This window comes from Dinoponera quadriceps, unplaced genomic scaffold (genome assembly GCF_001313825.1).
Source record: "Dinoponera quadriceps isolate SergipeBrazil2010 unplaced genomic scaffold, ASM131382v1 scaffold1872, whole genome shotgun sequence".
Lineage (NCBI taxonomy): Eukaryota > Metazoa > Arthropoda > Insecta > Hymenoptera > Formicidae > Dinoponera > Dinoponera quadriceps.
Window position 1 is genome coordinate 1,118,096 of NW_014555944.1, and position 26,176 is coordinate 1,144,271.

The 26,176-nt window shown below is 39.4% G+C and overlaps 6 protein-coding genes across 6 annotated transcripts; 2 read left to right on the plus strand and 4 right to left on the minus strand.

Moving 5' to 3' along the window:
• Positions 1–3: 3 nt before the first annotated feature.
• On the minus strand, positions 4–1,796 carry LOC106745971 (prostaglandin E synthase 2). Its single transcript, XM_014622049.1, has 5 exons — positions 1,456–1,796; positions 1,293–1,367; positions 742–1,079; positions 555–666; positions 4–446 (listed from the first exon to the last, which is right to left on the minus strand). Exons 1-5 carry the CDS (start codon positions 1,744–1,746, stop codon positions 84–86), a joined length of 1,179 nt encoding a protein of 392 aa, XP_014477535.1. The 5' UTR covers positions 1,747–1,796; the 3' UTR covers positions 4–83.
• Positions 1,797–1,954: 158 nt separating this feature from the next.
• Positions 1,955–5,394, minus strand: LOC106745964 (integrin-linked protein kinase homolog pat-4). Its single transcript, XM_014622039.1, has 7 exons — positions 4,821–5,394; positions 4,276–4,441; positions 3,998–4,190; positions 3,845–3,925; positions 3,255–3,697; positions 2,931–3,161; positions 1,955–2,771 (listed from the first exon to the last, which is right to left on the minus strand). The coding sequence occupies exons 1-7, from the start codon at positions 4,907–4,909 to the stop codon at positions 2,625–2,627; spliced, it is 1,350 nt and encodes a 449-aa protein (XP_014477525.1). The 5' UTR covers positions 4,910–5,394; the 3' UTR covers positions 1,955–2,624.
• Positions 5,395–5,628: 234 nt separating this feature from the next.
• Positions 5,629–8,452, plus strand: LOC106745963 (peptide-N(4)-(N-acetyl-beta-glucosaminyl)asparagine amidase). The gene is made up of 6 exons (XM_014622038.1): positions 5,629–5,995; positions 6,169–6,431; positions 6,511–6,729; positions 6,867–7,041; positions 7,133–7,570; positions 7,772–8,452. The coding sequence occupies exons 1-6, from the start codon at positions 5,714–5,716 to the stop codon at positions 8,342–8,344; spliced, it is 1,950 nt and encodes a 649-aa protein (XP_014477524.1). The 5' UTR covers positions 5,629–5,713; the 3' UTR covers positions 8,345–8,452.
• A 426-nt stretch (positions 8,453–8,878) lies between these two features.
• On the plus strand, positions 8,879–26,133 carry LOC106745943 (mediator of DNA damage checkpoint protein 1-like). Its single transcript, XM_014621996.1, has 7 exons — positions 8,879–9,253; positions 9,511–9,609; positions 18,321–18,419; positions 19,835–20,017; positions 20,120–24,482; positions 24,834–25,145; positions 25,226–26,133. Exons 1-7 carry the CDS (start codon positions 9,155–9,157, stop codon positions 25,435–25,437), a joined length of 5,367 nt encoding a protein of 1,788 aa, XP_014477482.1. The 5' UTR covers positions 8,879–9,154; the 3' UTR covers positions 25,438–26,133.
• Positions 9,772–12,957, minus strand: LOC106745944 (venom carboxylesterase-6-like). The gene is made up of 8 exons (XM_014621997.1): positions 12,657–12,957; positions 12,068–12,368; positions 11,369–11,566; positions 11,099–11,277; positions 10,839–11,004; positions 10,418–10,753; positions 10,114–10,240; positions 9,772–10,030 (listed from the first exon to the last, which is right to left on the minus strand). The coding sequence occupies exons 1-8, from the start codon at positions 12,861–12,863 to the stop codon at positions 9,835–9,837; spliced, it is 1,710 nt and encodes a 569-aa protein (XP_014477483.1). The 5' UTR covers positions 12,864–12,957; the 3' UTR covers positions 9,772–9,834.
• LOC106745945 (venom carboxylesterase-6-like) lies at positions 13,594–23,239 on the minus strand. Its single transcript, XM_014621998.1, has 9 exons — positions 23,154–23,239; positions 17,105–17,332; positions 16,266–16,569; positions 15,886–16,083; positions 15,588–15,766; positions 15,315–15,480; positions 14,234–14,572; positions 13,980–14,106; positions 13,594–13,904 (listed from the first exon to the last, which is right to left on the minus strand). Exons 2-9 carry the CDS (start codon positions 17,300–17,302, stop codon positions 13,709–13,711), a joined length of 1,707 nt encoding a protein of 568 aa, XP_014477484.1. The 5' UTR covers positions 17,303–17,332; positions 23,154–23,239; the 3' UTR covers positions 13,594–13,708.
• Positions 26,134–26,176: the final 43 nt, after the last annotated feature.

Genomic DNA, 26,176 nt, shown 5'->3' on the forward strand with positions numbered 1-26,176 from the left:
CTCTTAATATTGATACTTCTCGTTTATTGTGCAAATACGTAACTCTATACACGGCGCATCGGTGAATGGTGTCATATAATAATTTAATTTCTTAATTTCATGCTTCCGGCATGTGTATCAACTTGTTCTTTCACAGCGTCGTACCAGTCACCAATTTTCGTATTCGCTCTTAAATCTTGGAAAGCGTCGCAGCCTTCGATGCTCTTTAAGACACCGTACACTGCCAGATCGGACAGATCAGGCTTGTTACCGCCCATGAACGTGGTGCCGCGTGCACGGATGTTGCGCAGCCAAAAGTTCGCCTCGTCGTACAAAGACTGGCGTACATCGTTCTTTAGACGATGTTTCTTCTTGAGTTTTTTTCCTATCAGCCACATCGCCGTCGCACCGACGTTCACTACTAGTATTCGTTCCCACAATGGAAAGTACTCCTCCCAGTTGCCGACCTGGATAAAATGAGTTTTCATTTCGCTTGGTTGTCTCACTCTTGTCAATATCGTCGTTAATGCCATGTACATTTTCAGATTTTTTAATAAAGGAGAGTTCATACTCACATCTGAAAACCATCTGAAAGTTTTGTAAGATTCGTCGATTGTCCTGTATACATTTGGCGAAAGTACATGAACGAAAACTTCATCTGCCCATTTCCTCCACTTGCGTTCTTCTCTATAAATCAATAAACGATTAAGTGATAACACGAAAATTGCGCAGATTTAATAAATTAGTCCGGAATGCACTTACGTTATATCGTTTATCGTTCTGTTCTTTGGCAGCTGGTTGTTAAACATAAGGAAATACTTATTTATGATCTCGAATTTAAAGTTGCCCTCTTCATCCAGTATTCCTATATTTGGGTAAAAGTTAGCTAAATCCTCAACTTTATAAGACTTGTCATATAAGTGAGATGCAATGAGAGATATTATCATAGAACTGTCGTTCAAAGGTTGATAGCCTTCATCCACTTTGGTCAAGAGAATCGGAACTTTCTTGTAAGGGGACCATCCAATCTCCTTACGGAGTACTGGATTGACCTCTACAACATCATAGGATATTCCATAGTAATCCAATACGGTTCTAACCTATGAAATTTTAATTAATTTTATATAACAATACTATCATGTAATATGTAAATGTACATGTAAAATATATGATAACGCATTTTTTTTCATTCAATATTACAAGATTCAAAAGTATCCTAAATGAATAGATCTATACCTAGTTTTGACCTATATAAAATTATAATATATTCAGAATAATACATAGTACAGTTCGTAAATTTGTTACTTTGTTACCTTAGAACAGAAGGGACACGTTTGATACTGAAATAACGTAAGTTTCAATCCAGTGGTGTCTATTGGTGATATAACCTGGAATGGAAAGACCGTTTTCTTCAATATTGCATGGGGAACGCAACGAGTAACGTTAAATTTGTCACGATATAATCCATAAAATTACTCTTCTAGACGATGGAATGGGTGGCTTATACTTCAACAGCACGGTTTCTTGCTGCGTTCCTTCTAAATCGATGCTTTTTCTGGCTTTTCCGATCTTGTAATAAGCATAAGTACCACCTACGAGGACACCGGCAGCTGCACTGATTACACCGATTCTCTTTATATTCAGCGTTTTCGGCTGCTGTATCATCGTGCAAAACGACCGTGTACATCCATTTTCATTCGTGTAATAGTTTTTATTGAGAAACCTCGTCCTTTGCAAAAACCGGGCAAACTTATGCGCAACTGCCATTTTTAGGTTAACAGCAACGATCTGACATCGATGAAGGACGTAAAAGAACTCTCGCACGTAACCACGTGATAGAGATATGCCCTTGTACTGAGCGACATATATATATATACTACACCCACACACACACATACACAGATAGTATATATACAGAGGTGTCTTTGGTAAATAAAAACTTCATTATTGTACAAATTTATTTTAAAATTGAATAAATAATTGCAGGTACATCTAATTCTCATTAAATATAGTTTCATTAAAAACAATGATTTTTGTAGTCATTGGGGTAATGATACATTTGATAGCAACAAAGTATGTATATATTTATCTAACATAATTTAACAATATCAAATTATTCAATTTTATTCATCGTTATCGCTCTAATTAACATAATATTACTGTTCACAATGTCTATCGACGTAGGCATGATGAGTCATCAAAGATTTTATAAAAAATACGTTCTTTAATGCAAATAGCATTACTATTCTGTTTCTTCATAACATTACAAATGCTGGCGAAATGTTTGGATTGCGTCTGTGCTATATATTCAAAAATTTAATAATGTACGGATATATATATGTATATATATATAAGCATGCTTCTGTATAGAATATTAATATATGTTATTCATATGCATACGTGTATACATAAGTAGCAAAAGTTAGTCTATCTGGAAACCTAGTTCATTTTAGGTTCTTTAAAGGCAGTATTCTCGTATTTGTAAAATACGACGATACAAAAATATCATTCATCGTTGTTAATAACAATTCTTCGAGGCAGTTTAACACGGAGATTCATTAAGATGTTTCGACGAAATCCCTCGGGACATATACTTGACCGTTCCTCTTCACCATTTTTCACGTATTTTACCATCCCATCCCATTTCAGCGCTTCATCTTGTCGAGAATCGGCACGACCATGTCGAAGGACGGCCGCTTACCCGGATCTTCGTTCATGCAAATCCGGATGAGTTTCGCGAGGTGCGGAGAGATCCCTGGCGGGATGCTCACGCGTAGATCTTCCAGCGCAATCTGGAACAAGTCATCGGATCTTGACTCCATGCTGTGAACTTAATTGAACGCGTTCAAGTCCGCTGAAGAATTCGCAATGAGGTTTCTTTTTCCGCGAAAGAAAGACCAAAAAGAATATCTTCGCTGACTTCCGAGTTAATACAAATAAATCATCGGCACCTTCATTCCGCACTCCATGGGCGACAGATCCGCAAATGGCACCTCTCTGGTCGCCAATTCCCACAGGAGAACAGCGAAGCTCCACATATCGCTAGCTTCGAGATTGATGTCCGCCGGACGCTTGCTCAGCGCTTCCGGCGACATCCACGCTGGCTCATAAATTCGTCCGATTTCTTGGAAAGAGAACTTCGCGTCCGCCATGTTCACGCGAGCCGTTAGATCCTCGTCGATCTAAAATCAGAATCGACGTTAATGAAACGTAACAGCTTTCGAACATACCTGGGTATCCTGTTATTTTTACATGATTGGTTGCCAGGAACTCACCATTATATGCTTACTGTTCAGATGAAATCTGCACCTGTTCTGCCGATCCAAACCGTGAAGAAACGCCATAGCTCTGGCGACATCGAGAGCCAGCCGAAGAGCGCGAGCCGTGTCTACCACGACGCCGGTACCACCGTGCAGAAGCCGGTGCAAGCTACCTCGCGCCATGTACTGGGAAACAGTCGCCAGTTGAGGTGGCTGATTGACGCAGCCGAGGACCGGCAGAACGTTAGGATGCGAGAAGATCCTCAGCTTCGGGAACTCCTCATTGAAGTCCCGGGAGATACGCGCCGTGCACTCGCGAACATTCAGAATCTTGGCGACGATGTCGTTGTTCTGCCACCGTCCCCTCCAAGTTTCGCCGCTCGGTGTGCTCGCGAGATGCGTGTGGAGAGACAGATCTGCCATGCTGATCCCTTTGTGCCTCGATAGAGTCGCGTCTCCTGGTGGGAATAACATGGGAATATCGAATGAATATGGAATAATTTAATTAACACGGAATTTCATATTAATATGGAAAGAACATGGAGCGCGTAACTTATCCGTTGAGCGTCTCGAGAAATCTGTTTTAGGGTTTAAGAAGTACTCACGGCTCCTGGTCTTCAAGCCCAGCCAGCTCTGATCTTTGAACTGGATCTTCTTCAGGTCCTGGCCATATTCCACCGCCAAGTCTGACGAAACGAAGAACATGTTACTTGTGCAAATATGAAAAATATCGACTGCTGATACCATCTTCTACATACCATGCAGTCTCTTGGCCACGACACCCCTGGCTTTATCAAGGGGAGTGTCGCCGTCCTTGTTAGCAATCGATACGAGAGCACCGGCGGCGACCAATTCCTCCGCAACTGCTTGGTCTCCCCAGAAACAGGCGTAATGCAAGGCGGTATTCCCATGCTCGTTTGTAACATTTACATCGGCACGATTTCGGAGTAGCTGCAGATAAGATTACAAGTTATCTACTTTGAGCAGGACGGCTTCAACCAAAGCAAACAGAGCGTATTGACAAATATCTTTTTACCAATTGCACTATCTCTTTGTGGCCATGCGCCGAAGCAAGATGCAAGGGTGTATCATCACCTCTGTTGGTAGCATTAATACGTGCTCCTCTGCTGACAAGCAACTCTGCCAATTTTAAGTGGCCTTCTTTACAACACCAGTGAAGCGGACTAAATCCGTGGTCATCGCTGTACACATAAAGTAACATATTTGAGTAAGATAAAGCGTCGTACAATAAAAAGAAACTAAAGCCCAAATTATCAGACATATTGTCCACAGCCAAATACAAGCAGTTTCTCAGAAATATCAATCAAGAAACACGACTCGTCACAGATGAAAATTTTGCCTGTATAACCACATCAAACACTTATTTAATATTTCCTGATAACGAAATCTTATATAAATTCATGAGCAGTCCGCCTTCTAACGCATTCAAGAGACACTTCTCATAAAGAACACTCCCTTTGCAGAGAGCCATATGACCATTCGGCAGGCCTAATTATAGAATCTGAGAAACATATCCGACTGTAAGTCTCTCGTCTATAAAAGGAATTTTGAGGTAATCACCCTTGATTCATATCATGCTCGGTGTCGTCCAGCCAGACGCGGACTTGCATGGCATTGCCCTCGCGACACCACTGAAATATATCTTCCATTTTTCTTGCCGTTATATCATAAAACCGAGGCTAGTAAACACAGGCGAGAGAACGAGATATATCAGAGCGACTGTTCGTGCTCCCGAACCGCTAGCCGTCATACGCTAAATATAGCCATATTCGTAACACTAACACACGAGCACAGTGGCAACCTTATTACTCGCCACACACGATTCTCTTACGCAGGAAGGAAACTATGATGTGTCAGTCGCGGTAGGCGCGAGCGCACACGAATATCGTGTAATCTCTGATCCAACGGTTGTATAAAGTTGCGCCGGTTAGGCGAGTGACCATATACGATGCGGTCAACACACAGGACGACGGACTCTGCCCACATCAGATCACAGTGGGCGGTCACTGCTATCCCCTTTTACGCCACGACGTCCTTGACGTGAACCGAGATAAGAGACGTCGCGACGGCATCTTCAGCGACTCGTGAGACGCCAACTAGATCCACTTTTGCTCGTTGTAAACTGGCAGCGTGGGCCCGATCTGTCATTGTCGGTAAAGCACCAATAAAGCCACTTCTACACTTCTCTGCACTCTCGCATCCATCCTTTTCTTTCTCACTCGAGCCTCGAGCTGCTCCTATCTCGCTTCGAGTGCACAGATCGCGTGACTAAAGCCCGTGTTACACTACCGCGTTGCAGATGCGGATTGGATCGCTTCAATCTGGCTGCTTCAATCTGATTGGCTGGTCAACGATTCGCAATCCGCAATGCCTGATGTGATACAGAGCTTGAACCAGCATTTTCCGGACGAGCGACAGGAGTCAACGAAAATGACGATAAGCTCGGCTGACGGATGCCCGACTGTCCAGGGGAACAGGTGATCCCAGGCTGCTGTAACATGGCTGGCTTTAATATGGAAGAAAATCTCGAGTACTGGCTGAAATGCCTGGAGGAGAACGATCAGAAGGTATACTACGAGGCGCAGAAAGAACTATTCAACATCTGCCAGAATTTGTTGAAATCGCCGAGCAATGACCGATATCGCGAGGTACGTCTCGACAATGAAATCATCATCCAGAAGATTCTACCAGCTATCGGCGCCATGGAGTGTTTGATCGAGGTCGGCTACGTCGAGGTACGTATTCGATCCGAAGAACATTTCAAACCTCTCGGTTGTTCTTCAGTCGTTCCAATTAGTAGAATATATCAATAGATAAATGATAACCGACAGCTCGGTATGTTTACTTTGAATGTCACGATACTTACTTTTTTTTACAATATTTACATTAAATGAGAAACATACAACAGGATGGCGAGCGTTTATTTTTCCCACACAACGCGGCTCTCTGGAGGATCCAATGTTTGTCGCAAATGTTGCGTACCAGACTGCAGCAATCTGTAACTACAATCAAGGGGTTTAATAATAGGAAGAAATTCTTTGAGAATATTATTAACCGTCACAAGATTGTTTTGCTTTACGAGAATGAGGAGTTGCAAAAAGAAGCTATGAAGTTGATACCTATCGATTCATTAGGAATGAAATCAGTGAGAACATTTAGGGAACTGCAAAGGTGATTTAAGTCAGACCTGCACTTCATACACCTTTTCTACAGCAGATTATTTATTTCAATTAATTCGTTTATTTTGCAGGTCTTGTAAAATGTATGATTCAGCGGCAACTACTTCTACAGACGTTAAGAAAGAATTGTCCCTCCGAGACTTTCTTCTGGTCACGTTCACAAGCTGGTTTAAACGAGAATTCTTCAAGTGGGTCGACGTCCCAATGTGCCCAGTGTGTTCTATTAAATGTATATACCTAAATGCAATATCAAGTTCAGATGTTCAATGTTCAAGGGTAGAAATGTTCAGGTAAGATTTCTCCAAATACGTTCCAACAAGACCATGTGTTGGGCTGCGGAGTGCGAGAAATAATTAATAATCGTTAGCAATTTCAATCTCGGTGAGCAGCTTACGAGATTGTCTGTATGATGTTAATTCAACTCTAGATGTCCAAAGTGTCGGGAAAAGGTCCCGTTTCCTCGTTATTCGCATCCGAAACCGTTGTTGAAAACGAGACGCGGTCGTTGCGCCGAATGGGCTAACGTGTTCACGCTTATGTGCCGATCATTGAAATACGACGCACGACTTGTATATGACGAGACAGATCACGTTTGGACGGAGGTATGCATCGGATTATCAAGCGATATTCTCGGCAGATATCTTGCGATAAAGTCTGAAATACCGTTTGTAATTTATAATTTTTCTATATCAGGTGTGGTCACCGACACGGAATAAATGGATTCACGTAGACCCGTGCGAAAACGTGGTGAATAAGCCGTTGATGTACGAAAAGGGATGGAACAAAAAGCTGTCATATATAATAGCCTACTCGAAGGACGAGGTGCAAGATGTCACATGGCGTTACACGCGGGATCCGAAAGCCGTCCTGAAAAGACGAACAGTGTGCACCGAGGAATCTTTGATAAAAGTTATCCGAGCAATGTGCAATGTGCGACTAAATGCTGCTAACTGTAGCGCAGCACGTAAGAAATACGTCATCAATCGAACTCTGTGCGAGCTCGCTGGTATGATATATACACCGAACTCGCAAGACGAGGATTCCGAAGAGACCTACGAAGGGCGATCCTCGGGTTCTCTCTCGTGGAGAATAGCACGGGGCGAGATTACGTCTATGGACAAGAATAACCTGGTATGAATATGTTCTGTGCTTTAAAACTAGCATACGTAGATCTTCAAAGTGTGTGTGAGAAAAATTCTCTGTCTTGCCTTGGATTTTTAGAAATGAAAAATTCAAATAATATTCGCGTTACTTTTTTTTGTTTCTGTAGAAAATTGTTACCAAAAGGAATTTATATTACTGTTCACTCGTTAAGTTTATCTTTTTGTTTAGGATAAAAATATAGAGAAGAATTATATTTGGGATATCTCCAAGTATGGGCAAACGTTTGAATTACGATACAATGTCATTCAAGATATATACGAAGTTGTACGTAACGATGGCACCTCTTTAGAGCAAATAAATGGATGGTTAGAAGGGATCAATTCCACATGTGGTGGAGTATTTCGTAAAACAGAGGACGACTGGAAAATGGTCTACTTAGCACGATCTGAGGGAGCGAAATACGGACGTGTTACATGGACTTTCAAAATTACAAGTCCTGAATTATATATAAAGACATTTAACTTGAAAGCTAAGACGCAGGTATTTCACAAGGCTAGTGTGTCTTGGGAAATCGAAGCTATCTTTGATGACAATAGAACTACCGTAATACCTATTGCCCAAAGCAGTGATTTTCATACGAAAAAAGTGGAAAAAGCTGTGAAGTTAAATTTAAGTGCAACACTATCTGGCGGAAAGGATGGAATTGCTTGGCAGCATGCCCAACTTTTTCGACAAAGTATGGAAAGTGCAGAGGAACCATCTATGCTAATTACGATTCAACTGGAAAATCAATGTGCATGATTCCTATGAACTACGTTCTAATTTTAACAATAGAATCATTGTATAGTAAATTATTTGTGAGATAATTGCATTTGTATTATATAAATATGTATAGTATCATTTCATATACTTAATTTTATGGTATTCATATGAGTACAAAATGTATAGTTGTATATTGATGTATTTCCATTTATATCTTGGCATATGGTATATGGCATTAAAAATTGTAAAGTGATATTAAATAATAGCCTTCTACAGTCTCATTAAAGATCATACATATGAAATATATTGTCATATGGAGACAACCAAAAGATACAAATTTTGTGACATCATTATTTATATATGTCAAAATTAAAATATACAAAAAAAGTTGACAAGAAGAAACCTACTATGTTGCGCGATGCTCATGTGTGTTGCGACTCGATGCCATCATTGACATCACTACTTCCACTACTGGCAGTGAATTTTGGAACGCAGCCCTTGATATCTAGGAAATGTTAAATCTTTTCTAGGGAAATATATTTATATTGTCAGGCGTGAAATCTCTATCTTCTGGCGCGAACTGTTGCGCAGTTTGTCACTTGTTTTAAACATTAACATAAAGCTGTTATATATGTGTTAATTTATTTATTTTCATTGTGTTATTTATCATATCTTAAGTGCTGTGTGTATTTATCGAAAAATACTTATTATATACATATATGACAATTTTGACTATTCTATCGAATCGTGGTAGAGGTTATGCTGTGAAAATGTGGGAATGACGTGAATTTTCGTTTTTGTCAATAACAATTACAATTAAGAAATTTGAAAGAGAATAATTTCATAATAATGGATCTCGCTGCGACACAAATATATGATGAAGAAGAGATCGAGTGCACTCAAAGAATTTCTCCAACTTTAGAGGGAAAAAATTCAGTACAGATACAGGTTAGTTATCGTTTCTCTTTATACGTTTTCCTTTACATTCTATGCTATACTATTATTCTTATATTGAATGTTATACTTTATATTATATCGTTGTGTATAGAAATTGTTATCTAACTCAAATTTTTTTTATTAATTTTTAAATTTTTATTTTAATTCTTATAATGTTTGTATCTTATATGGTTTAACTTTCTTCATTATTATCTTAAAAATTACTCATCTTTCATATATATCTATATATCTTTTTAACATTATTTCAGGTTGGGGTATTAAGTATTGATTCCACTGAATATGAAATTAAGAGTGGGACCACAAAAATTGGTAGGCAAGGTATCTGTGACATTTGTATCGATAATGCGGTAAGTTCTTATATTATTTTTGTACCAAGTATTAGATTATATTTGACCTTAAAATTAGGCAATTATTATTCTTTCAATATAAAAGTAAAGAAAAAGAAGTGATGAAAACAACCGTTTGAAAAAAGATATTAACTTTATATACAAAATAAAATTGATATTACATCCTTATAAAGATTAATGAATGTTTAAAAATAATATACTTTTATATACAAATTTGTTTCTTATCTAAAGTTCCGTTCTTATGCAGGTGGTTTTATGTAGCTTATTTTCATCAAGGTCAATTGAATTCCAGAATTCTTTATTCCCTAAATTAGCATTACTATCCATGTATATTTTATCGGGGTGAGCAAGATGCAGATACTGAAATTCCTTCTTTGAAGGGTCTACATCGAGCCATTCCACACCAGCAACAGCTGGTGTTCTAAAAAGAAAATACGGAGAAATAAGAATTAGTATTTCATATTATTTAGTACTGTGTGCTATGATATAGTATTTTGCACTCACCCGTTTGTGACAAAAGATATCCATATATCAATTAAATGTTTTTGCATATTAATATCATCTTGTGTAGTAAGTGCAGTTATCCATGGAGTTAGTATTATAGTAAAAGCATCATCACCATGACAGACTCCTATATATAACAATGTAAAATATGAGATAATAGTACATACTTTTTATCTCCCCCCCCCCCTTTAAAATAAATTTTAATTTTTCAAAATATGTCTTTTAAACCAAAGTTTTCTATCGTCATATACAACTTCCTCCCCCAATCCGATATTAATTGACACTGGTATTTCACGAAACGTACCGTAATTTTTATCAGAGTTGCTTAATATTCGAGTCAAGCTGTTCGCGCCTCTGTATGAATAGCGGTAATACCAGACTGGATTCTGATTAACTTCAGCTTGCATTCTCGCGGCCTTTTCACTGTCGTATATAAAGAAGCGATCACCCGCCATTTCTACCAGTGGTTTTACGTTTTCTATATTTATTGTTCCCGTTCCGAAATAATGTTCCTTGATGAGACGACAGATTTCGACGTGCTTCTCGCTGGGAATAGTGTGCTTAAAATCAAATAAAATCGGGCAGATAGTTTCCCATTGGTTGTTCAAGTCGTTCAAAGTATCAACCTTATTGATAAACACTGCAATAATAAATTAACACTAACCAAAATCTATCCACTAAACATTCGTAAGAATCTATTTTAGTATTGGAAGCAATATTATTACGTGATATAGGAAAAAGGCCTTCATCCTTCACTGTACTTGTAATCCAAGGTACATCTTGTACGTCCCCACTGGTTACAATTTCCACAGGTGTTCTATCGATAAAGCGTATATCGCCAGATTTCTCAACTACTGGCCCGAAGGGAGTGAAAGGATTCATTTCGAACGGCTGAAATAGATTGAGTAAAGCTTTTCTTTGTACATTCAAAAATTTCATCGACGTTCCTCGTTACTGGATGTTATAATGACAAAACTAGATTCACCATAAATTCAGACATAACTCTTAGCATCGCGTTAGCCGGACGATATCTCAAGCAGCGTATCATCTCTGTAGAACTAACTGTAGGACATCCCATCAACTCGCCCAATTTTTTGGCCTTTTCCAGAGGCTTTTCAGTTTGCGTCCAAGAATCGAATGCCGTACCACTCATCGATATACCTCCTATCCAATGTATATTTATACGGACGAGGTAATTTGGTAGTCGTATCGTTTGCACGTTGCATTGTTATCTTAATCGTAAATAAAATGTTACCTTGAAAAAGCCCCGCGCTCATTGGCGACAAATAATGATAATGCACACTTGCAGCGCCAGCACTCGTACCGATTAGAGTCACTTTTTGTGGGTCACCGCCGAACCATTCGATATTATCTGATACCCAGTGTAATGCCATACTTTGATCTTTTAAACCCATGTTACCGGGAACTACTTCATCCTCCGTGCTGAGGAAACCTGCCATTTTTTCAAGATTATTTTAATAACGTCGGTAATAAGAAGACGAACGAGGATACAACGTTTATTATACTATCACCACTGTTGTTATTTAAATTGATGTAATTCAACGATAAAATTATCGTATCGAGTTCCACAACAGTGCAATCTGAAGCAGAGACTTTGAAATTTTACACGATTTTTATTACATTGAGCTACGTCAACTGATTCACTCTGTGCAATTCTGGACTTTGTATTTGTCAATTTTGCAAGTCAACAAGTCATCCGTCATTGGAAAATTAAATATCTCATATTATCTTAATCGACGTTAAAAGCTTCTCAAAATATAGACTTTAAACTTCATTTCCGTTTTTAAGCAGCTCTGTATCATAATTATTTACAAGCATTTGAAATTTCTTAAATTTTTCCTGTCCCTCTTTTTCTTATTCTCTTTCTTCTTACATATTAGGGTCGTATAGAGAATAACATAATATTTCTCACAGTTATTATGACATTACATACCCAATGGTCCCAAACGATAGTTAAAGGTGACAAATATAATGTCGTGATCCATGAGATGTCCCATGGTTATATCGCTGCCGGATCCAAATTGGAAGCAACCACCATGTATCCAAAAGATCACTGGCATAAGTGTCCTAGGTGCTGTCTTTTCTTTCATTGGTACATAAATATTTAAGTATAGGCAGTCGTCAGATCCTGTGGTAGAATATCCATCCTTCTTCATTGGGTTGTATTGCAGACATTTAGATCCAAATTCTGTAGCCGATAGCTCGCCAATCCATGCTGGTATTGCACGAGGGGGCTGCGAGTAAAAGAAACATATTCGTAATGATACGCTTGGTTAAGCAATTTTTTTTATAAATATTCAATGCGGAAAAGACAATTCCCTAATAGTTTATCTGAGAGCAACAAGTAATAATAATAATTTAAGTAGTATTTAATACTATGTTTCGCATGTCTACAAATGCGAAATTGCTGCGTGTTAGCATATCTGTTATCTATAGCAAAATTCATGTACTCGTTTTATATAATTTTAATAGATATTTCTGACATTTATTTACAATGAATGTTATTCTTGTTAGCCGCCTACCTGAAATCGTCTTTTCCCAACCGGTGGAAGTGCGTAAGGTATTCCTTCGTACGCTTCGTACTGCCTGCTGCTATTCTGTGACTTTTTGTAGTAGCCCTTCAATTTTCCTATGGGTGTCCTGACCCTTGGATTTCCCATATCCAGAGTCGCGTGAACCGCTAAAGCCAAGCAAGTCAGTAGGACGATCAGCACTTGTCTAGTCGACATTGTTCTTTGTTAATGTGGTGTTTTCTGAACAACCTACGACGAACTGAGCCTCTTCCTCAGTTAACTAAATGTTAAGTAGTTACATGATTGTTATCGTCTTCCGTCACATATGCGTATTGATTAGATAAAAGTGGCATTGCGATATATAGCCAATCAGGAGCCGATTTTGAATCATACATATCATGCTCGTGTACACGTGCAATAATACATGTATTGTGTTTTTCATCTCGGAAAGGAATATCTCGACAAGTGATTGGCTATAACAAATAATGTTAGTAAATATTCTCGATACTATAGATATATGTTTTCACTTATGATAAATATGTAAATTCTTATTTACACATTTCTTATTTACTTTGCTAGAATAGTCTACTATGTGTGTCTATTACGTCGTTCCTAAGGTTTAATCGTTTAATTCCAGGTAGACACGTAATCAAAGAACATGATCAAATAATAAGACATCGATCTCGTTACTGAATCCTAAAATAAATTTGATAAATCCGAAACAAATGTGACTCTCGAGTCTCTTCACTCTCACGTCGATAAAAATAAGATATAAAGGGTAATTTCGTCCAATTGGAATATCTATCATTGGTTGATCACTTTTCGTATAAGCAAAATGAGTATCAATTTTTTAGTCAAAAATGCAGAAAAATCTCTTAAGTTTTCGTGAACTTCTTTGATGCAAAGAAGCCATTTGTCATGAAAAAGGATAACATTGAATTTGCGCGCACAGCTGCAATGAATATATTTTATTAAAGATTTATAAGAAATAATGAATATATATAATATATATAAGAAATAATGAATATATATACGGTCATTATTATTGGTTCATGAGAGATTCAAAATTCTTCTTTATTTGGGGGTGTATGTCTCAACTTATTCTCATTGAAATTGATCGAATTCCAGAACTCCTTTTCTCCCAAGTTAGCACAACTGTCCATATTAATTTTAGTGGGACTCTCAATATGTAGATAATTAAGTTCCTTCTTAGTGGGGTCCAATCTGGGCCATTTAACACCGGGAACTTTCGGGATTCTGAAACAAACGCAGTAAACGACGATGAGTATTCTAGCTATGTTGACTATTGCACATGATACGTTTTATACTCACCCATTTGTAGCGAATGATACCCAAATATCGATCAAGATTCGTTGCATATCATTATCTTCCTTTTTTATCGTTGGATCTATCCAGGCAGTGTCTAATATGAGGAACACATCGTCACCATGAGAGACTCCTACGCATAAGAGTAAAATATGAAATATTAAATCCCAGGTAGAACTTTTCTTCTACGAATGTAAATTGTGTATAAACAGATTCTTCAAGATCTCTTGAGATAATTCTGAGATTTCACAAGGACATACCGTAATCGTCTATCTTTTTGCCGGCAAGAATGTCGCTCAAGCTGTGCATACTTTTGTACGAGTAATAATAATACCAGACTGGATTCTGATTTACCCTGGCCTGCATACGTGCGGCTTTTTCGCTGTCAACCACAAAGAAGCGATCCCCCGCCATTTTGATCAATGCTTCCGTATTTGCCCTGTCTATTGACTTTGCCCCGAAATAATGTTTTTTGACACGACGAACAGTTTCGACATGTTTCTCTCGTGGAATGGTGTAATTAAAATCAAGGAATTCTGGACCGATAACGTCCCAGTTGTCGTTCAATTGTTTCAGATAAGAATCGTCATAAATAAACTCTGCAATAATGTATTAGTACAATTACCATCGAAATTCTTTTGATATATATATATATATATATGTATGTACATATCTAAAATGAAAATAAGTAGATTTTATGCGAAATAGTGATGAATTGTGATTTGAAATGCCGTCGTTATCAGTTGGAGCTATTGTAATTCTGTCCAAAATATATCGCATTGATTTGAAATTACATTCGTGTATGTGTATGTGTGTGTGAACATCTTGAACAGAATTGTAATAGTTTCAACTAATAACGGCGGCATTATAAATCATAATTCGTTATTATTTCATATAAAAAATTCTTCTTTTCAGATTGACATAATTCAGCGAAGAATTGTTGTATCGAATTTCTCAGAAGTGCATTTTGAAAAAGAGACTTTAAACTTTCAACCTCTTTTTATCACATTGTATTGACACGTGTCAATTGATTCACTTCGTGCAACTCCGAAAAGACATTTATCAATTCTGCAAGTCATCATTCTGTCATCCATTAGAAAAATAAACATCTCACTCAACCGGCATTAAGAGTTTCTTAAAACATACTTCAAGTTTTATTTTCATTTGTTAAGCAGTTCTGTATCATAATTATTTACTGCTTTACAAGTATTCGAAGTTCCCTAAACTTTTCCTATTTTTCTATTGTGTCGCTTTTTCTTTGACCACATATGTATATATGTGCACACACACACACATATAACAATATCTCTTTTTTTCTTAATTATGCGCGTATTATCTTACCGGCTACAGGATAAAGTCCTTCTTCGCTCACTACACTTGTAATCCAGGGTATGTCCTGTACATCCCCACTGTTTACAATTTCGACAGGTTTCCTATCTATGAAAGGAGAATCGCCAAACTTCTCTGGCACCGGCCCAAAGGGAGTAAAAGGATTGTAAAAGAACGTCTAAAATAACAGATCGTATTAGAATCTGCTTCTTTCAGTGCTGTGTTGAGAATTGTGTTGTCGTTGCTCATTAAAAGATACTAAAATGAGGAACGAGAGAAACACACCATAAATTCACTGGCGTCTTCTACGATAACATGGGCAGGACGTTGTCTCAAACAGTCTATCATATCTCTCGTGTTAGTTGTAGAGCATCCCATCAACGCACCCATTTTTTTGGCTTTCTCCGAAGCATTCTCAGTTTGTGTCCAACAGAGGAAAGCTGTACCGCTAATCGATATTCCCCCTATGTAGTTGTAAATTGCGCGCAGATTAGATCATTTAGTTTCCGCGACAGTTATATTAAAGTATCATTTTTAACCTGGTAATCATGTTTACACATTGCGTTATCTTACAAAACATTACCTTGGAAGAGACCGGCGCTCATACGCGATAAATAATGATAATGTACGCTTGCACCGCCAGCACTCATGCCGCTCAATGTTATTCGTTTTGAATCACCACCGAACGACTCAATGTTCTCCGATACCCAACGTAGTGCCATACTTTGATCTTTTAAACCCATATTGCCGGGAACTACGTCATCTTCCGTGCTCAGGAAACCTAGTGTTTTTCCAAATAACTTGTATCGATAACAAAAAGTTGTCGAGCGAATTGTCGAGCTATTATAGAATCTTCCGAGTTAAATATTATTCGTCTAGTCGTTCCGATATTGATTTGTGCAACGAACTTATCAAGATCGTATCGGCAATAATATTTCTCACAGACGTCATGATGTTACGTACCCAATGGTCCCAAACGATAATTAATCGTGACAAGTATAACGTCGTGATCCATGAGATATTTTGCGCCCGTCATCATGCCGGCTCCAAATTGAAAGGCGCCACCGTGGATCCAGAAAAGTACCGGTAGTGGAGTTTTATTTTGGGATTTTTCCCGTACCGGCACATAAATATTCAGGTACAGGCAGTCTTCTGCACCTTCGACTCTCTCCATGGGATCATATGGTATTTGAGTGCGTTGAATACACGGGGAACTGAATTTTGTAGCTGGTAATTCGCCAACCCATGGTGTCGTGCGTTGGGGAGGCTGCGAGAGAAAAAATGACTTAAGAACATCCTTAAGACTCAGCTATTTCAGTTGTCTCGGCCAGTCGGACTGATTTTACTACGTCATAGGCGAGAAATGATACGTTTTTTTGCGACATATAGCTATTATTTTTTTGTAGTTTCCCTGAAAAGGAAAAAAAAAACTGTCACGGCCACCTGAGTACAGCTGAAAAATGTTCCATTATTTCAAGAATTATTTTGCGATTCTACGTGATATGTCGCACAAATATCTCAGTTTGCCGTACATTTTACAGGTTTCAAGATTACGAAACCACCATATTTTTTCAGGAAAAATGGAGAAAACAAAGTTATATGCCGTAAAAAATTTACTGCATGTCATTTCTGTGACGCTATAAACCAGTATGGCTGTCGAGAAATAATTCGAACGTGAATATTTGTCAAGCAAAAAATGCTAATAATGGTAAGCTAGTCTCTTTAAGCAAAATGACAAATAGTTATGCCTCTATAACGCCATGTAACTTCAAAAATTATCATTATTCTCACGATTTGCTCACCTTAAATCTCAGTTCGCCGACAGGTGGTAACGCGTAAGGAATTCCTTCGTACGCCTCATACCGTCTACCATTCTGCGATGTTTTGTAATAACCTTTCAGTCCTCCCAAGGGAATCTTAATTCTTGGAGCTGTCTCGTCTGAATTCACGCAAACGGCTAGGCCGAAGCAAAGTAGAGCGGTCGGCAGTTTTATTAGCATTTTCCGCGATAGATATGCTATCCTTCGTGGCTATAAATTTAATAAGTTTTCATCGGTATCGGCTCGTTTAATATATCCAGTACTTTTTTTGTTCGACTTGCTGTTATATAAATGCAAAATGCTAAATAATCTACTGTTATATAAATATTTGAATTATATATTCAAATGTGTTACAAGAAGTGTGATAAGAAGCTTATATAAATATCTGAATTATATATTCAAATGTGTTACAAGATGTGTTATAAGAAGCTTATTTCGAGCAATTATCTCGACAAAAATTATTATTGACATTAATAGTCATGATCGCGCAAAGAGCAAGTTTTATTGTGAAATTTGGATTTTTCTGTTGCTATTATATACTATAATATGCAAAGTATTGATAATTAACTAGTGCAAAGTCAAAAGCTTTCAAAACTTTCAATATATATTATTCTTGAAAAACAGATGGAAATTTCTTGCTGGAAATTGTGGATTTAAATTTTATATATTCACATGACTTGCGATAATAAGAACTACTAACGTTTGTTTAGTTTACATTGTTTAGTTTACCTTGAAACTTATTTATATCACCTTGAAGCTTATTTCGTGTATATCTTGTTACACTTGTATTTTTAGCCTTTTAATTGAAATTTATTAATTAATCATAATTAAATATAATTAAATAATAAAACATAATTAAATTATGATATATTTTATCTTACAATGATTTTATAGTTAAGTCTACCGAGTAAAGTTTATTACTCGATAGATTTCCAACAAAAACGTGATGGGAAATGTTATTCTATTACTAGTTTCCAGGTGAAAATTTTTGAACACATACAGACGTTTTTATAAACTCCACGCAATCTGTAATGGTTCATTTGAATATCAGGCCAAATAAAATCAATCTTAGATTGACCCTGTATCACTTATCTGCATCTTGCGGTGACTCTTTTCGAGTATATTTTTATCATTTATTTATTAAATAACCTATGGGTTAAAATCTGTTTATGTGAGTATGAATTTGAATTTCTTCTAGATGGTGTCAAATATACATGCGGAGATCGAAGCTGACGGAGGTCAAGGTTCAACATGGATCTGCGATTTGCAGTCCAAAAACAAAACGAAGCTTAATAATGTAATGTGCTATATATATATATCTGCACTTTTTTATTACTAATAGCATCTAGTCATTTGTCTTCATATTGTCTCGCTTATCATTCATGCTATCGATATAACTTTTTATATAACTCTATTTATGTATGTACAGATAGATAATCGAATGAATTGCAGTAGTTTAAATAAATTGCGTAAGCATTCCACTCATTTACATTTTGCATGAAAACATAGTCGTTTTACTGTTTCGTAATTTCTAGACACGACATGCAATGATATAACTAGGAAACAGTTTTCGTTGTAAGTGAGCTATTAAAAAAAAGGAAATTTGAAGTCTTAAAAATTGTTATTTTCTTTTATTCGTCAATCCAATTTCATCGTTATTTCCTTTTAATATTAAAATAATATTTCACTGATTAAATTAATATTTTTGAATGTAATTTTATTCTGTATGTTCTCTCTTTCGCTCATTAGCTAATCGAAAAAAAATTATTGAGAATTACGGGAGGGGCTGCAGCCCTCATAGCTCCCTCTTGGCTATACCATTGGCGACATGAATATAAAATAAGAATTCCTGTGATATTTATAACTTGCAAAAAATGTCTTTCAATGCATGGAGGTTATTGTTAAATTAATTGTTTCAATGTTTGGATTATTATAATTGGTAAAATAATAATATATATGTATATATATTGTCGCAAAGAACACAAATCGTTAATTTGTTATTAAATTATTCTGCTGCTCGTTTCAAACAGTATGCAGTTACACGGAAAAATATTAGTTTTAAATCAAGAATAGAGAGATTCATATATAGCAGGAATATTATAATCTTTTTAGAAGATATTTAGTCTTGAATTGAGTTCAAGTAATACTTGTATCAATATAAATTCAATCAAATCAAAAATCAAATCAAAGATTAGAGATCTTCTAAGAAGATTACGATATTCTTGCTTATATATGAGAATATTCACTCCTAATTTGAGATGAATTTTTTTTCCCGTGCAGTAATAATCCCGTGTATGACAAACATTTTAATCTGACGGCCACTCGTCGCAGATTATTCCTATTAGCATCTTATGCATGTTGCGTATGCATTGCGATTTCTTGTTTTGCCTAGTCTGGGATTATTCGCGGTGTTGAATTAAATCGAACTCATATTTCTATTCTGCGATAACTTTCCACTATTTTAAGTTATATAAATGTGTACAAAGCTTTAGTAGTTAACATGTTTACTGCTTAGCTGATAATACTGAAGCTAATAAATACGGGAGAAAAACTAAACATTACTAAGTATTACTCATCAGTTTTAATAAGTTTTGAATATGTATGGAACAGCTGAAAAATATACGTTTCACAAGTAATTCTCTTCGAAAAAATACAATAATTTCATCGGTTTAATAATTTTATTTGATGATATATTTTTTTGCATATGCACAGTTAGAATTGCGCCCGAATCGTATGTATGAATTGAGAGATGGAAGTGTCATTGAATTTGGTAAAGTGCGTGCCGTTTACCGCACTTATCGTCCAATGCACGACGTAGTGATACCGGAAACACCCGTACCAACACTGCGAAACGTTGCTAGATCAATAATTCCGAACACCCCGGATTCATCCATTGTGAGTATTTCTTTAAATACAAAATTAATTTTTACGCAAAATTGCTTTTATATAAAATTAGTTTGAATTAATATAGTCAGGATGTTTGCTCGATGTTTTTAGAACAATTCATCTTCGAACGACGACGGATCCGTCATCCTCGGAACACAAACGGAGAAGGGAAGTAATGTCTTTCGACGGCCGCTGCTTCCGCAGCAACATCAATCAACGAGCATCGATAAAAAGAATACTTCTTGTGGCGTCTCTAGGAGCGAAAGCGACGATTCGCAAATTGATTTTCGATTGCATGTATCTGCTAACGACAGTAGCGGACGGACCGGTGGAGTTAGCATATTTGATATGGAAACGCAGAAAAACGAGGAAAGCCGTAAGGCAGTAGCATCGAGCTCTATCCATGACATGGAGACGCAAAATGTATCTACGAACGTGTCTAAATATTCCGAAACGCATGCCACGACTGATAAGCCGTTAAAATTCGACCTCCGCGATAAAATGACTGGAAGTTACGCGGTAGATATCAGCGATATGGAAACGCAAATTTACATGAATGCTAATGAGCAACGGCGTGCTGAAAATAGCGAGTCCGATGCAGCGGCGAAGAAATCCACGACGAATATTCACGATCTGGAAACACAGAATTACATCATCGTTATCGCTGGAAATACTCGGGATGCACCTGCGAAGAAATGCACAACGAGTATTCACGATCTAGAGACGCGGGATAACCTCGTGGATGCCGCTAAAATAAGCAGCGTGACTCGGAAAGCAGCGAACGATAAGACCAAGTCTCGCACAGCGGATATGGATCGAATTGAGCGCGATATTCACGACTTGGAGACGCAAAAGCTCGACAATGAGCGTACTGTCGAAGATATAAGCGATATGGAAACTCAGATAGCGGCAAGTCGCGCTGATAAAAAGGACGGGAATGAGAATAGTGATGCGCCTGTTAAGAGTAACACGAATTCCAGAGCCAGTAGTCCGGGACTCTTGTATTTATCCTCGCCGGGAATCAACGAGGACTGTCCGTCGTCGCCGTTAAACCAGAGCGTTCATGTGCTCGAGTCGTCGAATTTACTGGAGTACTTCGGCGAGGGGATCGATCAACCAGAAGGAATACAACAGCATAACGCGTCCACGCCGAAGCCGTGCTCGAAAACGTTGCACAAGAATACAGGAAGTACAGACGCATCGGACAACGGAAACGATAACGAGATAAATAACATTCACGACCTTCCCACTCAACGTAACGACAGCAGCTCGAGAATCTATTCGTCGGACGATTCGGAAACTAACGTAAAGAAGGAGGTTGTAAAGCGCAAGGTTTCGAAGAAGGCACGCAAGAAATCTCAACCGAAACAAATCAAGGACGATTCGGAAACGGACGCTGAGGAGTATTTGGAGGAACTTGCCAGAAAGCAGAGTGGATCTTCGAATAAAATGCGCGACGGGGAAAATAGAAACGATTCTGACGCGACTGTCGATTCCGACGATATATTCGATATGCTCACGCAACCATCGAATGATCATTCTGCTAAGAACACGAATTCGAATTTGCCGACCAACCAACCGTCGAAAACTATCATAAGCGATGCAGTTGCCGACGACACCATGGCGGCAACGCAGAAGGCAGAAGACAAGTGCGGTCGGGATGACCGATCGCATATATCTTCGGCGGACGACGCAGCTCAGCTTCTTTTGCCGCGTAAAGCTTCTCCGAAGGCTACGGTTAATTCCAAGGAGCCTTTGGTGAAAAACAATCGGAATGACGCGAAAGATACGGCACCTACGCACGTTGTACATGTAAACATCGATACATTTGACGCGATCGAATCAGATAATCGTTGTCGTTCGTCGCCGAATCTCGATTGCGAAGATCTGAATTACGAGACTGCACCCACTCAAGTGATCGGCGAAGTCGCTGCGGAGAGAAATCCGACGAGCAGGACTTCCGAAAGCGGCGTGAAAGCTGCCGAATCTGCGAAGGTGGACTTGAATGACACCTTGGAGCGAAATCTCGAGGAAATGTTCGAGGATGTGAATAACGATAGCATTCACGAGGGCCCGTTGATGTCGACTCAATGCTTGGAGGATATGCTACAGTCCTCGGGATACGATGAAGACTTGGCCTCTAAAAATGAAATCATCGTGAACGAGCAAGCGTCCTCGGCTGATACGTCGTCGAAGTCGGGAAGGAAAAGCAATCGGTTCTCACGCATCGTAAAGGCGAGCGAGGTAAAGAAAAATAATGCGGACGAGACCGATTCGCAAAACTCGGATGCTTATTTTGCTGGCATTACTTCGAAACGAAAGAGAAATATTATAAAGGATACCCAGGATCTGATAGATTCCGCGGAGGCCTTGATATCCTCTTGCGAAGTTCCCGACTCCCCGCGGAAGTCTAAAGAGAAGGCTAAGGACGAGGCTAAGAGCAGCGTGCCTGCGAAATCTGACAAAGGGGTAAAGAAGATCGCGAAATCTAAGAGTCAAGCCGGTGACGTTTCGACCGACAAGGATACCGTAAGCAGGACTACCTCGGGCGAGAAAAGAACCGTTCAAAAGACAAAGCTGGTGAAACAGGAAGACGGGACTTTCGCGTTGGAAACGAGGGAGAGAAAAGTCCCGGGGAAAGATTCCTGCGAGGTTGACGTCGATCACACAGTGGGAAACATTGCGAGCGGTCCCGGCGTTCGCGCACCTTGCCCGTCAAGTAGCAGGCAAGATGAGTCGAGTGTATTGTACGTGAGTGACGACGACATCCTAACGCGCTTGCCCGCTGTTAGGATATCGGGCACTCTCTCCAATCCGCCGAGTCCTTCTGCGTCGTCGACGTCGACCGTGCGCAGCGTCAGGTCTAAGCGTGGCGTCGCGAAAGGTAGCGGAAAAGACGGGCCGACGAGAAGTAAATCACTGCGCAAACGGAACGAGCCGAGTCGTGCGATTAACGAGTTACCGTCGGATGACAATCACTCCTCAAATGTTAATCTTGAGACCCTGACAAACAACAAGAAGTCAGAATCTGCGAACAACTCGGAGGATTCAGACAGCGCGACGAGTTACAGACGATTCAAACAGATAGCAGATAGAATGTTCGGTACGCAGAGTCATCAGAAGAAGCGAGATGAAGGAAACTCACCGGACTCGAGCAAGGTATCTATCGTGTCTGTTAAGAAGAAAGGCATAGGTTCTCCTTCACCCGCCGGCTCGAAGCACAATTCCGGCTTGGAAGAGTCGGGAAATCCTGTACAAACTAATTCAACGCGCTGCTCGGACAAACTCGAACAGAGTAACAGAGTGACTCGGGCGAAGAGCGCGACTGGCAAGCCGGAAACGAGGGCTGCAGCCAATAGGAAGAGGGGTCTCAAAACGACCGAGGCGTGCGCAGGGCAGACCGATTCGAAGAAACGCAAAGCTGACGATCCAGTTACCGAAGTTCCGGCTTCTAGACGTTCTAAAAGAGCTACCGCGAGCACTGCTCGAGCAGACAAGCATTCGCCGAGTACGATTGAGGAAATGGAAGCTGGTACGCGCGAGAATTCCCCGGTGATCGGCGAGTCTTCCTTAAGTCGCAAGGCAGCAGCTTCGGGAACGGAGGAGAATGTCGAGGCCGCGGGATCCAGCGTTACGCGAAACAGACGTAAAGTTAACAACAGCCAGCCAGCCAAGTCAACTATGGATGGAAATAGCAATAGAGATAAACGAGCGCAAAAGAAGAGGAAGGAAATTTTGGCGGTTGGGGCACAGGATAAGACGCTAAAGATTGTGCTGAATCCGATCATCGTAGACGAGGAGTCGCGAGAGGTGGAGATGATCATGACGAGGAAACCTCCGGGCGATATGCGGGATGATAACTTATCGATCAGAGAGGGGAGCAACGTCAGTATATTGCGAAGGGCATCGATAATTAGTAGGAAACGAGCCAACACGATAGCTGATACGAGCTCCTCGATTGAAAGCAGCGCGTCCGACACGAGCGATCGTGAGAGCGTGCAATCTGACGGCATCACGTTGAGGAGATCCAGACGCGGAAGATCCGCCAAAGACGCCGTCCCTCCGCAGCCAGCCTCGGAGAAGAGCGATGTTTTCAAGAGACCTGCTCGTGTCAAGCGGTATTCCACAAATTCGAACGTCGTCGTAGGAAGTGCGACGATCGATGATATTCGAGACAGTTCGGGGAGTGACGCTCCCTTGAACATCAGACTTTCGAGGTCGAAAACAGCCGGCGTTAAGAACACGTGGGAGGTCCGGATGAACGAAGATACACGTAGTAAGAGTAGAACAGAGAAGAACAGCGTTTCCTCAGCAATGAACACGAGCGTAAATTCCTCGTTGCGTGTTTCCACGCCTAGCAGAGCGCGTAGAAGCGCGTCGTCGATGAGCGTTTCCTCACCGTCCGCAGCGAAGCACAGGATTTTGTTCACGGGTATAACGGAGGATAAGTACAGTAAAGTTGTTAAAACGTTAGGTGAGCGTTGGGATCCGTTTTGACACGTCGACTACCATGGGGAGCGCCCGGTGATCGGCATTATGATTTCGCAGTGTTCCATTGATTTGCATGCAATGTGCAAAACTGATTACAGCTGACGGATCAAGTATATAGTCAATAGAGAGCCGATCAAATTGATGAACGAATGTATGTATCGAAAAAAATGTACGTATTCGCTGTAACTTTGGTTGTTCTCCGTCAAATCCCTTTGAATTTTGCAGCAGCTCATAGAGAGATCAGCATGGCAGTCGACGTGTTAAGTAAATTAAAAAAGAAAATCCGCGGCATCGATCGTTACCTCTCTTATTGCCGATAATGCTTACCTTCCAGGTGGATGCAAGGTGGACGAACCGGACAAATGCACCGTTTTGGTCACCGATAAAATTCGCCGGACGTACAAATTCCTATGCGCGCTTGCGAAAGGTGTGCCCATAGTGTCGATCGACTGGCTGAATAACAGTGAATCGGAGGCGCAGTTTTTAAACTGGGAGAATTACATACTGAAGGATCCTGCAACGGAAGCCAAATTCGGATTTCGATTGAGGAAGAGTCTTGATAGAGCCAAGGAGAAAGGGTTACTCGTCGGTTACACGATCGTGTTGACGCCGAACATCGCGCCGCCACCCACAGAGGAGTTAAAAGGCAAGTCAGACTTCTTAATCACATCGTAGAAAACATATTTGGATGGATCTGTAATCGTGCGGATTTCTTTTCTCTTGCAGATATGGTGATATCTTGCGGAGGTAGAGTTCTGTTACGGCCGCCCAAAATATGGCCGGAAAAAGCGATGATAATATCCCGCGTGGAAGATTTGCCAAACGCGAAAAAGTACCTTGCGAAAGCGCCGAAGACTGTCACTGTACAATCTACGGAATTTATCTTGACTGGTATCTTGAGGCAGGAAGTGGATTTTGATAAGTACAGATTAACATAACTTCCTTTCGCAACGATGCGCATTGTTGGTATTGCCATTATCCCATGATCTGGTTATCTTGGGTACCATCTATATTAATTGTTATTCGCCAGCCATGTTAACTCAAAATTTTCTATAATATATATATATATATAAGAAATATTTTCTTCGTTTGTACGGTTAGTATTAGACTTATAAAAATGCTATCGCATTCCCACACAAATAATGGAAGAAAGTACAATTGGTCCCTAAATTTTTATTTTCTACTGGATCGTCAATAGTAAGCGTCTTTTCGCTATTATCTCTTAATTACGCGAACGATGCTGTATTTTTATCAAATTGACAGAACGCAAGAAAAGGTACGTCGATTATTTGAAACTTAAACCAGTGTTACTTATATAAATTATCACGGTTTGCCATATTGATACTTAATTCTCTACGCTAGAAATATTTATATCAAGACATAGGACAACTTTATATTGCGTAAAAAAGTTAACGTTACTTTATAATACTCATATACCATACATAGAGCATTTATTTACGTAAGATACGTATGCGTGAGACGCAAAGATTAATTTTGATATGATTATGTCGATATAATGTACATTGCGAGTTTATATTTCAATAAAACGACAAAAGGAGAACGAAAGGAGAAATAACCAGCTCCGTTGACACAGATGGATAATAATGGGGAAGAAACAATACGCCACACTGAATGAGGGAGGGAGGGGGGGGGGGGACAATATGTCTCGGAACCAAA

Bases quoted from the DNA above. Each gene is read 5' to 3' on its own strand.
- LOC106745963 (XM_014622038.1), top strand. From the start codon at position 5,714: ATGCCCGACTGTCCAGGGGAACAGGTGATCCCAGGCTGCTGTAACATG. The intron at 6,432-6,510 runs GTGATTTAAGTC...TTTATTTTGCAG, and splicing joins ACATTTAGGGAACTGCAAAG to GTCTTGTAAAATGTATGATT. The intron at 6,730-6,866 runs GTAAGATTTCTC...ATTCAACTCTAG, and splicing joins TCAAGGGTAGAAATGTTCAG to ATGTCCAAAGTGTCGGGAAA.
- LOC106745943 (XM_014621996.1), top strand. From the start codon at position 9,155: ATGGATCTCGCTGCGACACAAATATATGATGAAGAAGAGATCGAGTGC. The intron at 24,483-24,833 runs GTGAGCGTTGGG...CTTACCTTCCAG, and splicing joins TAAAGTTGTTAAAACGTTAG to GTGGATGCAAGGTGGACGAA. The intron at 25,146-25,225 runs GCAAGTCAGACT...TTTCTCTTGCAG, and splicing joins ACCCACAGAGGAGTTAAAAG to ATATGGTGATATCTTGCGGA.
- LOC106745945 (XM_014621998.1), bottom strand. From the start codon at position 17,302: ATGCTAATAAAACTGCCGACCGCTCTACTTTGCTTCGGCCTAGCCGTT. The intron at 16,084-16,265 runs GTACGTAACATC...GAAAAACACTAG, and splicing joins TTATCGTTTGGGACCATTGG to GTTTCCTGAGCACGGAAGAT. The intron at 15,767-15,885 runs GTAATGTTTTGT...ACAACTACATAG, and splicing joins GAGCGCCGGTCTCTTCCAAG to GGGGAATATCGATTAGCGGT.
- LOC106745944 (XM_014621997.1), bottom strand. From the start codon at position 12,863: ATGTCGACTAGACAAGTGCTGATCGTCCTACTGACTTGCTTGGCTTTA. The intron at 11,278-11,368 runs GTAACATTTTAT...TACATTGGATAG, and splicing joins GAGCGCGGGGCTTTTTCAAG to GAGGTATATCGATGAGTGGT. The intron at 11,005-11,098 runs GTGAATCTAGTT...AATCTATTTCAG, and splicing joins GAGTTATGTCTGAATTTATG to CCGTTCGAAATGAATCCTTT.
- LOC106745964 (XM_014622039.1), bottom strand. From the start codon at position 4,909: ATGGAAGATATATTTCAGTGGTGTCGCGAGGGCAATGCCATGCAAGTC. The intron at 4,191-4,275 runs GTAAAAAGATAT...TCTTATCTGCAG, and splicing joins ACAAAGAGATAGTGCAATTG to CTACTCCGAAATCGTGCCGA. The intron at 3,162-3,254 runs GTGAGTTCCTGG...TTCTGATTTTAG, and splicing joins TGAACAGTAAGCATATAATG to ATCGACGAGGATCTAACGGC.
- LOC106745971 (XM_014622049.1), bottom strand. From the start codon at position 1,746: ATGGCAGTTGCGCATAAGTTTGCCCGGTTTTTGCAAAGGACGAGGTTT. The intron at 1,368-1,455 runs GTAATTTTATGG...TTTCCATTCCAG, and splicing joins CCATTCCATCGTCTAGAAGA to GTTATATCACCAATAGACAC. The intron at 1,080-1,292 runs GTAACAAAGTAA...AAAATTTCATAG, and splicing joins CGTGTCCCTTCTGTTCTAAG to GTTAGAACCGTATTGGATTA.